The 15135-nt window shown below is 43.1% G+C and overlaps 1 protein-coding gene across 2 annotated transcripts in view; it reads right to left on the reverse strand.

Moving 5' to 3' along the window:
• Window positions 1–15135, reverse strand: part of LOC126262767 (COBW domain-containing protein 1-like) — a 566092-nt gene that overhangs the window by 254489 nt on the left and 296468 nt on the right. Inside the window, exon 7 of one of the 2 annotated variants that reach the window (XM_049959580.1) lies at window positions 3728–3814. The exons of the other annotated variant lie outside the window; for it this stretch is intronic. Coding sequence (XP_049815537.1) covers window positions 3728–3814 — 87 coding nt within the window. The remainder of the gene's footprint in view (window positions 1–3727; window positions 3815–15135) is intronic. 2 annotated transcript variants of the gene reach the window in all.

Below are 15135 nucleotides of genomic sequence, written 5' to 3' on the forward strand. Positions count from 1 at the left end.
GTGCCCTAACGTCGGTGTCGTAATGACTCCCACACGAAATGGCAAGCTGCTTCGAAATGACCTTGGTGTGCACACGCCGATCCGCTTTCACCTTTGCATCCACGGGGGAAATGTTGTCAGTCAGTGACAAACGCGGCCTCCCTGAACGCTCACTCTCATGTAAGTCTTCACCGCCTTTTGAGAAATCAGAACTCACCGCCTCACACTTCCCAAAGCGATACACTTACCCCCATACGTGGACAGCATTCCCATATGGTTTTCGACGGGCGTTCTTCCCTTGCTCTATAGAAAACCAGTGACAGTTTGTTCCTCGTAAGTCGTGGACGGACTGACAGTAGCGCCGTGCCGCGCATCTACCGGCAGATCAGGAAGGGCAGGTCCAAGAGTGGTCCACCGCTAGGAGTGGATATGTTGACTTCGCATATGCAGCCGTAATTTCGCGAAATAAAGGGGCAAATACTTGCAAATTCGACCTCGTATATTATTCGCTTAACAAACTTTGATTTAATTGTGTGAATTTTGACCATACAATTACAGTAAAATCTTCATTTCTTTGTCACACTACGTTGATTGTGCCTGAAACTAAACTAGCTTCAAGTACCGGTACCGTACCAGTACAAGAACCTGAGTGCAAGGTAACGGTAACACATGACAGACTGTCCACTATAGATACCCTTGCAACAAACCATTATCAGCGCTCTCCCCAGCGGCGGGCAGATTCCAGCGGCGAACAAGTTTATTTACATAATAAAGCCGACTTCCTGCAGTTGCAGAGCAAAACGATTGTTTCTCACGACACTTTCTTTTTGTCCTTGTCGGTGGTGAGAAATCCGTTGTTAAGTGAACATCGATGTTACTAGCGGTACGCTGATAATCTTCATAGGAATTTTGGACCTCCTTCTGACAAGTTTTGAACAGCAGTAAGTCTCTTTATACCCATAGTATTGGCTCCAGTCTCTGACACTACGATAGTGGCCAAATAGACAAATATACTAAAGCTGTCTTTCATTTTTCAGGTATTACTGTCAATGTGGCAGTTCCAAATTAATCAAAATGCGATGAGGAGACACTGAAAAAAACAATGTGTTGCAAATGACATGGAAGATTCAGCATCAGCTAACGAACAGGCACTTTTCCCCGTCTACGAGTTCATTAGCACAGTCTGGGTAGCTGTCCTTAAAAAGGGGGACAGCACAACAGTGGTAGCTTTTCGGGGAAGATTTAAGAACCGTTTCACTGATCAAATGAGCTAAAGAAACAAGTTTTTTGCCTCTAAATAAAACAGAATTTTTAATATTATCTCGTGATTTAGCGGAGCAATAAGTTGGCACATCGATTCAATAGGAACGGGGAAAAGCGGTGTTCCGAACTTTCCTCGTGGTGTGTCCAATTCACTAGCAATCAAATGCACAAGTTTAAACAAATAGCAATGAGCTGTTATTTTGAACGCCTATACAACATTTATTTTACTGTTCTATTTCATTTTGTTGTCGTTTTTCTCATTTGAAATGTTTTGTTTCTCAACCACTGCGCCCGGCGTTGAATTAAGTCATTTAAACATTTTCTTAAAATGTAATTAATGATATTAAAACGACTTTTATACACGAGATTTATTAGTATTAATGTCGCGTCACTTGATACGACTAGAAGCCAGAGAACATTTTACTCAAGGTTACCGCCACGAAACACTGGCGTTCTTACACTACTGACATTATTGGTCTGATGCAATACTTTTCTAAATATTTGAATTACTGGGGAGTGCTCCTTTCCTATAGCAATGACGCAATTCTAACTTTTGGGGACGGTCATTTGTATTTTGCTCTACTTTCTGCTTTCTATTTTCCTCTTTTCCCTGTTATGCTTATCTTTTAGAAAATGCTGCATAACAGAATGAAGAGGGAGGCCACAAAATCAGCAAACACTATTCTGAAACAAATAATAACTAATGTGTAGAGGTAACGTATCTCTTCCTTGAGAGTACGAGTAGCAATGCAAGGATAGAATAGCGCATTAGGTATGTTAAGAAGCACTCACGTGCTCAGTCCCTTAGATATCTTTTTTTTATTTTCGCGGTGATGACCATCATTGCTACCTCAGATAAGGGATCACCCTTTTATCACGCTTCAAGCGAACACCGTCACAGGATATTCCATTATCGCCCCTCCTCCCAGACTCATTAAGCTGCCGAGACATAATAAATGCTACAACTCGAAGAGAAAAGAAAAATATAGGATATCAATATACGAAAAATAATTATTCTTTATTATATTTACGTCTACATCTGTACTCCAGAAACCACTTTACGCTATCTGTATCCTGGAGTCGCTTCCCCCCTTCTCCTGTTCAAGTCGCGTGCGGTTCGCGAGAAGAGCGACTGCGGATAAGCCTCTGTCTGGGCTCTATTAGAACAGATAACGAAGCAAATAACGTTCGCAAAATCCGACGGTAATCTGTACCCAAATCGCTCAGTGATTAGACATCGCAAACAAACATTTGTTACAGAGTATCAGATGAAACCGCCCTTATGAACGTAGCATAAGCAAATTGTACTTAAAGTGGACTACAGTTTTTATGAATTCAGAGTAACACTTTTCACTGCTTACTGCAACAATCGCTTTGAGTCTAGTTGTAAGGTGAAATCAATTATCGTTGTAAAGTTAGCTGGTAAGGGTGGAGAATAGCACGCTAATAAACACGATCCAAGGATAAAAATGCTGTGCGATAGTGAGCCATCAACCGCATTCAGATCGTGCTACCATAGCTCGCGTGGAAAATCTAGCAGTAAGTATGTTTTCACAAAGTCAGAAATTAATATTGCAAGAGCCATAACAATACTATTTAATACTGTGTCCGAGTGTGTACCGACACGGTGGCCGAGTATGTACCGCTACGCCTGCCGCTTATGATTCTTACGAAGCCTCACCGCTGTGCGGGATGTCTAAGCAATAGGGGAGATCACTTATTCATCGCCCTTGACATGACTCCTAACCTAACCTAACCTAACTAACCTAACCTAACCTAGCAGAACCCATCGTGATGGAAAGCACTCAAGGTAACCGATGAAGTTAAATTTTTCAACACCACGGACACGCAGCAATGATACATGTTACATTAAAAAACTCATTAAAACAGGAGGCTGAAGTTGTTGAGTAAGTACACTTTCAACGTCGTTTGAACTGAGGAAGACATACAAAATCTTGGTTGATAAACAGTAGTTTCATATGAGCCGCAAAAGAATAAAACCGAAAGGAATTAAGATCGATTAAAAAATACTATAGTGTATTTCCAAATATCTAAAACAAAACTCGTTCTTTACTTTCTGCATATCCCAAGTAAGTAGCGGAACTCTGTTATTTGAATTATAGTTTAACTGCTCGGTGAACTCTTCTCATCCATAACGATGTCTTTGTTTCTTATCGATTTTTTCCACATGATCACCTAAAATCTGTGATTTACAAAAATGCATACCATTCAGGTTTCGTTTCTGCCACATCTCACGCGCTGATCTGAGTCAAGAGAGAATCCAAGATTTCGTCCTGATAGATTTTTGGCGTATCCTCTGCATATGCACTACACAGTAACAAGTAAAGCAGTTAACGTCCTATACGGCTAAGGTTTTGGAGCTGAGGGAAAAATACCTAGAACAAAAACTGGGATAGATAGAAAAGAGCACACAGTATATGGTTTCTACGACAGACGGAGGCATTATATTGTGTACGATACTCACGAGATCTCTGTACGCAAAGCGTCGATTTGCTCGCGTGTCGCGAGGTCCACCTTATTTACAATCACAAGGTCCGCCAATGCCACCTGCCTACAAGAAAAAAAAAAAAAACTAAATGAGTTATTATAATTTATTCTGCACAACTTAAAAATAGTTTGACGACTATAAAAATCAAACGACTGCTAAATACCAGAAGTCACTAACTTCTGAGATCAAAGAGAAACTTCAGCTACAGGTGGCTGAAGTGGGCAAACTGTGACAGGAGCCACTTTGAGCGTAGCGTGGTAAGAAATGATGAACAAGACGGTACGATAGTACCAAGCAAAGAAGCTAACAAAACCAGTTCTTTATTTTACGTTACAAGCAAGAATACTTGACTCAATTTTTTAATGCTCCTCGTGGCGTGTGAAAAAAAAACATTAAAAATGGATGCCGAACAAAGAGTAATAACTATAGACTATGTGATGCCCACGTATCTTGATGTATGTGCCCCAATGGTACACTCTGTAAGATTCCTAATGTGTAGCAATTAAAATTAAAAAATTGAACGCTAGTCAGCATACCCTCTTTGGTTTCATATGTTGTTTCTACACTAACGAATTAATGTGCTCCATAAGAGAGTATCGAGAGGAAACAGAAACGGTGGTCGTGCCGGAAACCACATGGAAACCTTAATTACAATTCAATTCCCGTATACGGAAGAAGGCTGTTAAAATCTTCATCTGGTTTTGGACTTGCGAAATTTATTTAAATACTGCACAGCCATGATGGGACGGTAATTTCAGAGAAGCTCCCCATTCACTTGCGCCAAACGTCGATCCGCTGCAGGTCTTCGTGCTTTTCACTACAAACCGTCCAGAATTAAGAGCTGCTACACAAACAACAGCTAGAAACGTTGTGGAGGAACAAATTAGGAACGAAAGTATTTCATCGTGGTTGTTACACGAGGCATATAACAAGACGAATTGACTTAAGATATACAAAATAAATTATTTGTTGAATTGCTGGTGATAAGAAGCGACACAGACAAAATCAGGAAAATGAACAAAAATCAAGAAACAGGCAGGATATTCTTGAATACGTAAAGTTGGCGATCATAATAAACTGTGACCTGTGCAAAGAGCCAATTTGCATAACATTCCAGTAACGGCGGGTGATGTCGTGGGTGTAGTCTGCCTTCTTCATCTTCCAAAAGTCACTGTAGGCTGTAGCTCCCCATGCAAAGATCCCTGAGCTGGTCCTGCCGGCCGCGGTGGCCGTGCGGTTCTAGGCGCTTCAGTCCGGAACCCCGCGACTGCTACGGTCGCAGGTTCGAATCCTGCCTCGGGGATGGATGTGTGTGATGTCCTTAGGTTAGTTAGGTTTAAGTAGTTCTAAGTTCAAGGGGACTGATGACCTCAGATGTTAAGTCCCATAGTTCTCAGAGCCATTTGAATAATTTTTGAACCTGAGATGGTCCTGTAAGTCGTTGCCCAAACGTTATGCTCCGACACCTGCCCCTCTTCAACTCTCTTCAACTCGTCGCCGCAGCTACACGCAGTCTTCACCGACCCAAGGCAGAATGTTCTATCGCAACCAAAACCAACTTCAGGTTTGCCATACCTACGGATGTGCCTTTCACTGCACCACAGGAGACGAACTGTGCAATGACGATGTTCGAAAGGACCAGAGAGTAGTACCATTGCTCCTAGTCCACCTTCCATTAAATTCTCCCTAATGATTCCACGACGTCTCACAAAATGACTGGCTTTCATACCAGACGCAGAATATACCAGAAAGAAGTATAGATGGAACGCAAACGGGTGCTAAGTCAAGTTACATAGAATTTGAGACAGAACTGGCGGGAAGTGGAGTTTTAGTTTCTAATTAATTTGAAAACTGGTGAAACCTTGAACGTATAATATAAGTTGGCATAATATCATGACTTCATATTTTGTCTTTATTTCCCTTCGACAGTGTCGCCAGAAAATAACTTTAGACGTGAAATAAATGCATATAACGGTGTAAGATGGTAAGATATTTACGATATGAATCTCCCATCCCAACTACTGATATGGCCACAGTGCTGCTCACGTGAATTGCAATGTGAGTGCCCCTTAACTGCCACGTGACTGGCCCAGGGAAGAGAATAATTTCTGTTCATTGAGCAGTTCATTGTTCTCCTTTCGGTATTTGGCGAAGAACTACGGCAGATATCAGCGACGTCGCTTTGAAGTAGTGCTGAATGATAAGTGTGTGGGTCAATGAACGGGAGCACAAAGAGAATATGACGTAGGTGATGGACAGGTTTATTGAACGGTTCGGTAGAAGGCACGAAGACGTCAGACTTGGATCAGGTGGAAGAAGAAATCTTTTCGCCTAAGAAGTGTTTTTGGATGTCCCCACGCTGGTCATCAGTGTGCTATAATTAGAGGGTCAATGATGTTTTTACTCTACAAGTGAATCAAAAAGTGTGCTTCAGAATCGGAATTACGGGTAAAAAGAGGACAAAGCAACTCCACCGAAAAAGAACTTAGGCCTGCAAACATTCCCATCAACGGCCATCACTGAGCTAATGAACTATGACAAAGTGCCAGGAGGAAGGATGCAAGATGTTGGAGGCCTTCTCGGAAGTGCATTCTTTGCTCTGATGAATGTGCTATTTATCAGAGTTTATCAGAGTTTCATAAGAGCAAAGGAAGACCCACAAGCTTACCAAGACACTGAGAACGATCCTCCATACGTCATACTTAGGGCGGGGATGACTGAAGAACACATTGTTGGTCCGTAGCTCTTTGAGGGTTTAGTGCCCCACATTACTTATCTGGAGATGTTGAATGTTTGGCTTTTTCAGCAACTTGAGGCTTTGGGCATGAACGCCACGGCTGTCTACCAACATAATGGAGCTCCCGTCCACTTCCCACAAGCCGTTCACAACATTTGAATGATCTTTTCTGGCTGGGGGGCCGCACTTGGGTCCCGAAATTCACCCGGCCCTTCACTGCCTCGGTCTGGACCTCACCAGACAACTACCTGTGGTGGATATAAAAATAATACGTGGTCGATGGTCTGCAGGCGAGTGTTCTTAAAGGCTTTCAGGATGTGACACTGCAGTTGCTACAGTGGGTCAGTTGGAGAATATGGAGGCTTATCGGCTAGTGCAGGTGGATATTTTGAACAAATAACTTATCATTCAAGTTACAATGAAATCAGCCGGCCGGTGTGGCCGCGCGGTTAAAGGCGCTTCAGTCTGGAACCGCGTGACCGCTACGGTCGCAGGTTCGAATCCTGCCTCGGGCATGGATGTGTGTGATGTCCTTAGGTTAGTTAGGTTTAATTAGTTCTAAGTTCTAGGCGACTGATGACCTCAGAAGTTAAGTCGCATAGTCCTCAGAGCCATTTTACAATGAAATCATTTCACCTGTAAAGAAACTTAATGGCCGCCCTGTGTTTTCATCATTAGAAAAACACTTATTTATTTATTTAAATTGTTTAGACCCGTAAAGGATCACACAAAGCGAACTACGATCTGTGGTTGCTAAAATATTTATTATTATTACTGTATTAGTCTGGAAGATATAAAATTTGTCAATGTAGTGTAATTTCTGTATTACATAAATAGAAATGTATTTATGAGACGACTGCTACGGTCGCAGGTTCGAATCCTGCCTCGGGCATGGCTGTGTGTGATGTCCTTAGGTTAGTTAGTTTTAAGTAGTTCTAAGTTCTAGGGGACTGATGACCACAGATGTTAAGTCCCATAGTGCTCAGAGCCATTTATGAGACCTGCAGTGTCCAAAAATAACAAGTGACGTAAATTGATGGACTCAAAAAAATTTAAAAACAATCCTACTTGACCCTCTGAGTGTTAACATTGGTTATAACTGTAGCTCCAATAAAATAACTTTGTGACTGTCAGATTTCACTGGCAAGTCATTGTTACCGGTGTGCGGCCAGGCACGCTTGACGAGGATCTGTATACATCTACATCTACATCTATACTCCGCGAGCCACCTTACGGTGTGTGGCGGAGGGTACTTATTGTACCACTATCTGATCCCCCCTTCCCTGTTCCATTCACGAATTGTGCGTGGGAAGAACGACTGCTTGTAAGTCTCCGTATTTGCTCTAATTTCTCGGATCTTTTCGTTGTGATCATTACGCGAGATATATGTGGGCGGTAGTAATATGTTGCCCATCTCTTCCCGGAATGTGCTCTCTCGTAATTTCGATAATAAACCTCTCCGTATTGCGTAACGCCTTTCTTGAAGTGTCCGCCACTGGAGCTTGTTCAGCATCTCCGTAACGCTCTCGCGCTGACTAAATGTCCCCATGACGAATCGCGCTGCTTTTCGCTGGATCATGTCTATCTCTTCTATTAATCCAACCTGGTAAGGGTCCCATACTGATGAGCAATACTCAAGAATCGGACGAACAAGCGTTTTGTAAGCTACTTCTTTCGTCGATGAGTCACATTTTCTTAGAATTCTTCCTATGAATCTCAACCTGGCGCCTGCTTTTCCCACTATTTGTTTTATGTGATCATTCCACTTCAGATCGCTCCGGATAGTAACTCCTAAGTATTTTACTGTCGTTACCGCTTCCAATGATTTACCACCTATGGCATAATCGTACTGGAATGGATTTCTGCCCCTATGTATGCGCATTATATTACATTTATCTACGTTTAGGGAAAGCTGCCAGCTGTCGCACCATTCATTAATCCTCTGCAGGTCTTCCTGGAGTACGTACGAGTCTTCTGATGTTGCTACTTTCTTGTAGACAACCGTGTCATCTGCAAATAGCCTCACGGAGCTACCGATGTTGTCAACTAAGTCATTTATGTATATTGTAAACAATAAAGGTCCTATCACGCTTCCTTGCGGTACTCCCGAAATTACCTCTACATCTGCAGATTTTGAACCGTTAAGAATGACATGTTGTGTTCTTTCTTCTAGGAAATCCTGAATCCAATCACAAACCTGGTCCGATATTCCGTAAGCTCGTATTTTTTTCACTAAACGTAAGTGCGGAACCGTATCAAATGCCTTCCTGAAGTCCAGGAATACGGCATCAATCTGCTCGCCAGTGTCTACGGCACTGTGAATTTCTTGGACAAATAGGGCGAGCTGAGTTTCACATGATCTCTGTTTGCGGAATCCATGTTGGTTATGATGAAGGAGATTTGTATTATCTAAGAACGTCATAATACGAGAACATAAAACATGTTCCATTATTCTACAACAGATTGACGTAAGCGAAATAGGCCTATAATTATTCGCATCTGATTTATGACCCTTCTTGAAAATGGGAACGACCTGCGCTTTCTTCCAGTCGCTAGGTACTTTACGTTCTTCCAGAGATCTACGATAAATTGCTGATAGAAAGGGGGCAAGTTCTTTAGCATAATCACTGTAGAATCTTACGGGTATCTCGTCTGGTCCGGATGCTTTTCCGCTACTAAGTGATAGCAGTTGTTTTTCAATTCCGATATCGTTTATTTCAATATTTTCCATTTTGGCGTCCGTGCGACGGCTGAAGTCAGGGACCGTGTTACGATTTTCCGCAGTGAAACAGTTTCGGAACACTGAATTCAGTATTTCTGCCTTTCTTCGGTCGTCCTCTGTTTCGGTGCCATCGTGGTCAACGAGTGACTGAATAGGGGATTTAGATCCGCTTACCGATTTTACATATGACCAAAACTTTTTAGGGTTCTTTTTTAGATTGTTTGCCAATGTTTTATGTTCGAATTCGTTGAATGCTTCTCTCATTGCTCTCTTTACGCTCTTTTTCGCTTCGTTCAGCTTTTCCTTATCAGCTATGATTCGACTACTCTTAAACCTATGATGAAGCTTTCTTTGTTTCCGTAGTACCTTTCGTACATGATTGTTATACCACGGTGGATCTTTCCCCTCGCTTTGGACCTTAGTCGGTACGAACTTATCTAAGGCGTACTGGACGATGTTTCTGAATTTTTTCCATTTTTGTTCCACATCCTCTTCCTCAGAAATGAACGTTTGATGGTGGTCACTCAGATATTCTGCGATTTGTGCCCTATCACTCTTGTTAAGCAAATATATTTTCCTTCCTTTCTTGGCATTTCTTATTACACTTGTAGTCATTGATGCAACCACTGACTTATGATCACTGATACCCTCTTCTACATTCACGGAGTCGAAAAGTTCCGGTCTATTTGTTGCTATGAGGTCTAAAACGTTAGCTTCACGAGTTGGTTCTCTAACTATCTGCTCGAAGTAATTCTCGGACAAGGCAGTCAGGATAATGTCACAAGAGTCTCTGTCCCTGGCTCCAGTTCTGATTGTGTGACTATCCCATTCTATACCTGGTAGATTGAAGTCTCCCCCTATTACAATAGTATGTTAGAAAAAGGTACGGCCAAACTTTCAGGAAACATTCCTCACAAACAAATAAAGAAAAGATGTTATGTGGACATGTGTCCGTAAACGCTTAATTTCCATGTTAGAACGCATTTTAGTTTCGTCAGTATGTACTGTACTTCCTCGATTCACCGCCAGTTCGAAAATGGTTCACATGGCTCTGAGCACTATGGGACTCAACTGCTGTGGTCATTAGTCCCCTAGAACTTAGAACTACTTAAACCTAACTAACCTAAGGACATCACAAACATCCATGCCCGAGGCAGGATTCGAACCTGCGACCGTAGCAGTCGCACGGTTCCGGACTGCGCGCCTAGAACCGCGAGACCACCGCGGCCGGCCACCGCCAGTTGGCCCAATTGAAGGAAGGTAATGTTGACTTCGGTGCTTGTGTTGACATGCGACTCATTGCTCTACAGTACTAGCATCAAGCACATAAGTACGTAGCATCAACAGGTTAGTGTTCATCACGAACGTGGTTTTGCAGTCAGTGCAATGTTTACAAATGCGGAGTTGGCAGATGCCCATTTGATGTATGGATTAGCACAGGGCAATAGCCGTGGCGCCGTACGTTTGTATCGAGACAGATTTCCAGAACGAAGGTGTCCAGACAGGAAGACGTTCGCAGCAATTGATCGGCATCTTAGGGAGCACGGAACATTCCAGCCTATGACTCGCGACTGGGGAAGACCTAGAACGACCAGGACACATGCAATGGACGAGGCAATTCTTCGTGCAGTTGACGATAACCCTAATGTCAGCGTCAGAGACGTCGCTGCTGTACAAGGTAACGTTGACCACGTCACTGTATGAAGAGTGCTACGGGAGAACCAGTTGTTTCCGTACCATGTACAGCGTGTGCAGGCACTATCAGCAGCTGATTGGCCTCCACGGGTACACTTCTGCGAATGGTTCATCCAACAATGTGTCAATCCTCATTTAAGTGCAAATGTTCTCTTTACGGATGAGGCTTCATTCCAACGTGATCAAATTGTATATTTTCACAATCAACATGTGTGGGCTGACGAGAATCCGCACGCAATTGTGCAATAACGTCATCAACACAGATTTTCTGTGAACGTTTCGGCAGGCATTGTTGGTGATGTCTTGATTGGGCTCCATGTTCTTCCACCTACGCTCAATGGAACACGTTATCATGATTTCATACGGGATACTCTACCTGTGCTGCTAGAACATGTGACTTTACAAGTACAACACAACATGTGGTTCATGCACGATGGAGCTCCTGCACATTTCAGTCGAAGTGTTCGTACGCTTCTCAACAGACTCGGTGACCGATGGATTGGTAGAGGCGGACCAATTCCATGGCCTTCACGCTCTCCTGACCTCAACCCTCTTGACTTTCATTTATGGGGGCATTTGAAAGCTCTTGTCTACGCAACCCCGGTACCAAATGTAGAGACTCTTCGTGCTCGTATTGTGGACGGCTGTGATACAATACGCCATTCTCCAGGGCTGCATCAGCGCATCAGGGATTCCATGCGACGGAGGGTGGATGCATGTATCCTCGCTAACGGAGGACATTTTGAACATTTCCTGCAACAAAGTGTTTGAAGACACGCTGGTACGTTCAGTTCCTGTGTGTTTCCATTCCATGCTTAATGTGATTTGAAGAGAAGTAATAAAATGAGCTCTAACATGGAAAGTAAGCGTTTCCGGACACATGTCCACATAACATATTTTCTTTCTTTGTGTGTGAGGAATGTTTCCTGAAAGTTTGGCCGTACCTTTTTGTAACACCTGCACGTGGCTCATGAAAACAAACTACGACTGGCTGCCTGCTGACCCTATCGCTCCACTCGTTGGAACGTCCATGACAAGGTCATTTGAATCCAAGTACAGTCTTGCAGTCCAGTTCTACGGACAAGGAGGACTGCTGCAGTACCTTCCTCGAACTACTCGCATCAATACAGACGGGAAGTTGACACCTCACGCCAACGCTGTAAGGATTTACTCCGAACGCTAAACCTGGAGTATAATCTGCAGTATCATCTCTCTGAATTTCAGCTATTTTCACAAATGAGACTGTCGATGACAGTCTAACATGTATATGGTGTTTACCACCATAGCATAATCCTTAGAACAGCAGAGGATTCTTTCCTTACGTCAAATTTACCTGCGGGCTAATGGTTTCCACTTGAGTACGTGGTTCTTGCACTGTGCATATAAAGGTACTTTAATTCATCATTGCCATAACTGCCCTCTAACATTCAGTGCTGCCACATCCATAAAGGGTTCCATCGTGTTGATATTTCACAATCGAGGAAAACCAACCGGAAGACATGAACTATGCTAAAAATCGATATAAAACATCATTAGTTATTGAACATTTAAATGTTAATACTACTTCTATGCATAATGCCGAGTCGACGATAAATTAATGAAGTTACTCAGGTGTTAACAAGTCATCAGTTACCGCCAAGATTACAATTTTCTTTAAAACGAAGCCCAGTGTGAGAAAGATCCCGCTTTCGCAGTGATCCATCTGCAAGGTGAAATTGGTGGTAAAAAGTCGCCAGAGCCAAGAAAACTTCGGAAAATGCTGAAAACGTACCGAGCTATCATGGTCACAAGAAGTAAACGCACTGCAGTAAGTCAACTGTTTAGCTCCAGGTAGCAGTCTCTAAACAAGACCCAGAGATATAGCACTGTGCCCACACTTTTTAGTTGGACTTCGAGGAGACAACACGCGCTTTTTGGGTCGACACCAGGTTGGATCCAGTACACAGGGAATTACAGATAAGGCGTCATGTTGGTGGAAGTATTTACTTGAGTGCTGACGCCAAGGAGGAATAGGAAGAAGAAGACGATTCGACGATCAATTACTCCGTTCCTGTAATTACTAGCGAGTGGCGATACCACATGCCTTAATCTAGCGACTGTATCAGGAATGGACGATCATCGGCGAGCCTCACGATTAATGATTTTGCAACACGGGTAACTGCCTCAAATGTTCTACTGCCGCTGAACCCTGAGCCGTCTCTCTCTCTCTCTCTCTCTCTCTCTCTCTCTCTCTCTCTCTCTCTTTCTCTCTTGCACCCACACGCTCGCAGGCACGCACGCACACACGCACACACACACACACACACATCTTGAAACCAACGACTTTCAATTACTCTCATGTTTATGTGTATTTGCCACTTTTTCAGAGATGATGGTATTCAGTCGTGGACTTTCCTCCGAGTAGTATTTACAATGAACCCTTCCTTAACCAAATTTTTAAATGCATCGCTAATTTCAAACGTGAGTGAGCGGAAAAAGCTGACAAACTGAACATGAAGCAGTCCTGACAAGATGTTTACCGCCGGTTCCTCTTTTTATTTTGAACTTGGCTAAGGGAATAGAATACACTGGATGATATGGCGCCTGAAATAATGTTGCAGTTTTACAAGTGCCCCAAGTAAATATTTAGTTTCTACAGTGATTTACGGTCCAGGCACATTTCGCATTTTAAATCATCTTCAGCGGATTTAATCTCTAATAATACAGTTTTACTGGAGATGGCTTTTGTACAGAAGGCGAAAAGCGTCTATAGCGTAAATACGAGGGCCGTTCAGAAAGTAACCTCCGGTTGATTTAAAAAAATACACCAAGTTAAATAAAAATATTTTAATATATACATCTTACAACTACATCTTTGCACTATTTTCCTACATAGTCTCCATAGCGATTGAGGCACTTATCGTATCTCTTCACAAGCTTTGAAATTCCTTCTGCATAAAAATCACCCGCTTGTGCCTGGAGCCAGCCTGTGACCGCATCTTTGAGCTCTTCGTCGTCATCAAACCGCTGTGACCCGAGCCATTTCTTCAAATGCATGAAGAGGTGATAATCACTTGGCGCCAGGTCTGGGCTGTAAGGTGGATGGTTGATAACGTCCCACTTGAAGGACTCAAGAAGGGCCGTTGTTCTGCGAGCAGCGTGAGGACGGGCGTTATCGTGCAAAAAAACGATACCGGAAGTCAGCATACCACGGCGTTTGTTCTGTATAGCCCGTCGTAACTTTTTTATTGTTTCACAGTACACGTCTTGATTAATGGTCGTACCCATTCACGGACAACTCCTTCACTCATAACTCTTGGTCCGTACACGGCACAAAGCTCACGATGAATAGCTGCTGCAGAATATCCTTTGGCTGTAAAAAACCTTATGACAGCACGCACTTCACATTTGGCGGGGTTTTCTATTGCAGCACACATTTCAAACTGCCACAAAAACTAAACTAGCGCAGGTACGACGTTCACTCGACCACGGCTTGATGCCGACTGACCTGTTGAGTGCGTGAACGCACAGATGGCGTCGCTACTCCCCCCACAACCCGCACTGTGACCAATCGGAGGTTACTTTCTGAACCGCCCTCGTAAATACTGGACTGCAGCCAGAAAACGGTATGTCAGTTTATAGAAGCTTTCAATAGAAACAGGAATTTATTATTTGGAAAGCTGTACAATGTTCTCAGGAAAAGATTAGTTAAGTGTTTCGTCTGGAGTGCGACACTTTATGGAGCTGAAATATGGAGACTGATAAGAAAGGACGAAAGGTCGTTGCAGACATGTGAAATGTGGGTGTGGAGGAGGATGGAAAGAATTAGCTAGGCTTAGAGTGAGGCTAGTGCAGATGTGGTGGCAAGTATAGGAGAGGAAAGAGGTACATTGGAAGTTATGGTCTGGCCTCTTGTTGCATCGGAACTGTTTGATGGTAAATGCACGGGAAGGATTAGTGTGTGTGGGAAGAATGAACAATGTTGTTCCCTTCAAAATAGTTCCCTTCGGCAACTATACACCGGCGGAGTCGTCGTTCGCAACCTTGGTAGCAGCTGTGAAAAGCTTCAACTTCTGGGGCCTTTAACTCGATCACAATCTTTTGAATTTTCTCCAGAGATCCAAAACACGCCCTTTTAAGACTCTTTCCACTCCGGGAAAAGAAAACAAGTCACAAGAATTCAGATCAGCTGAATAGGGTGCTGTGAAATAACAGGTAATGCCTATTGAGGTAAAAAATTTCGTGATGGAA

This window comes from Schistocerca nitens, chromosome 6 (assembly GCF_023898315.1).
Source record: "Schistocerca nitens isolate TAMUIC-IGC-003100 chromosome 6, iqSchNite1.1, whole genome shotgun sequence".
Lineage (NCBI taxonomy): Eukaryota > Metazoa > Arthropoda > Insecta > Orthoptera > Acrididae > Schistocerca > Schistocerca nitens.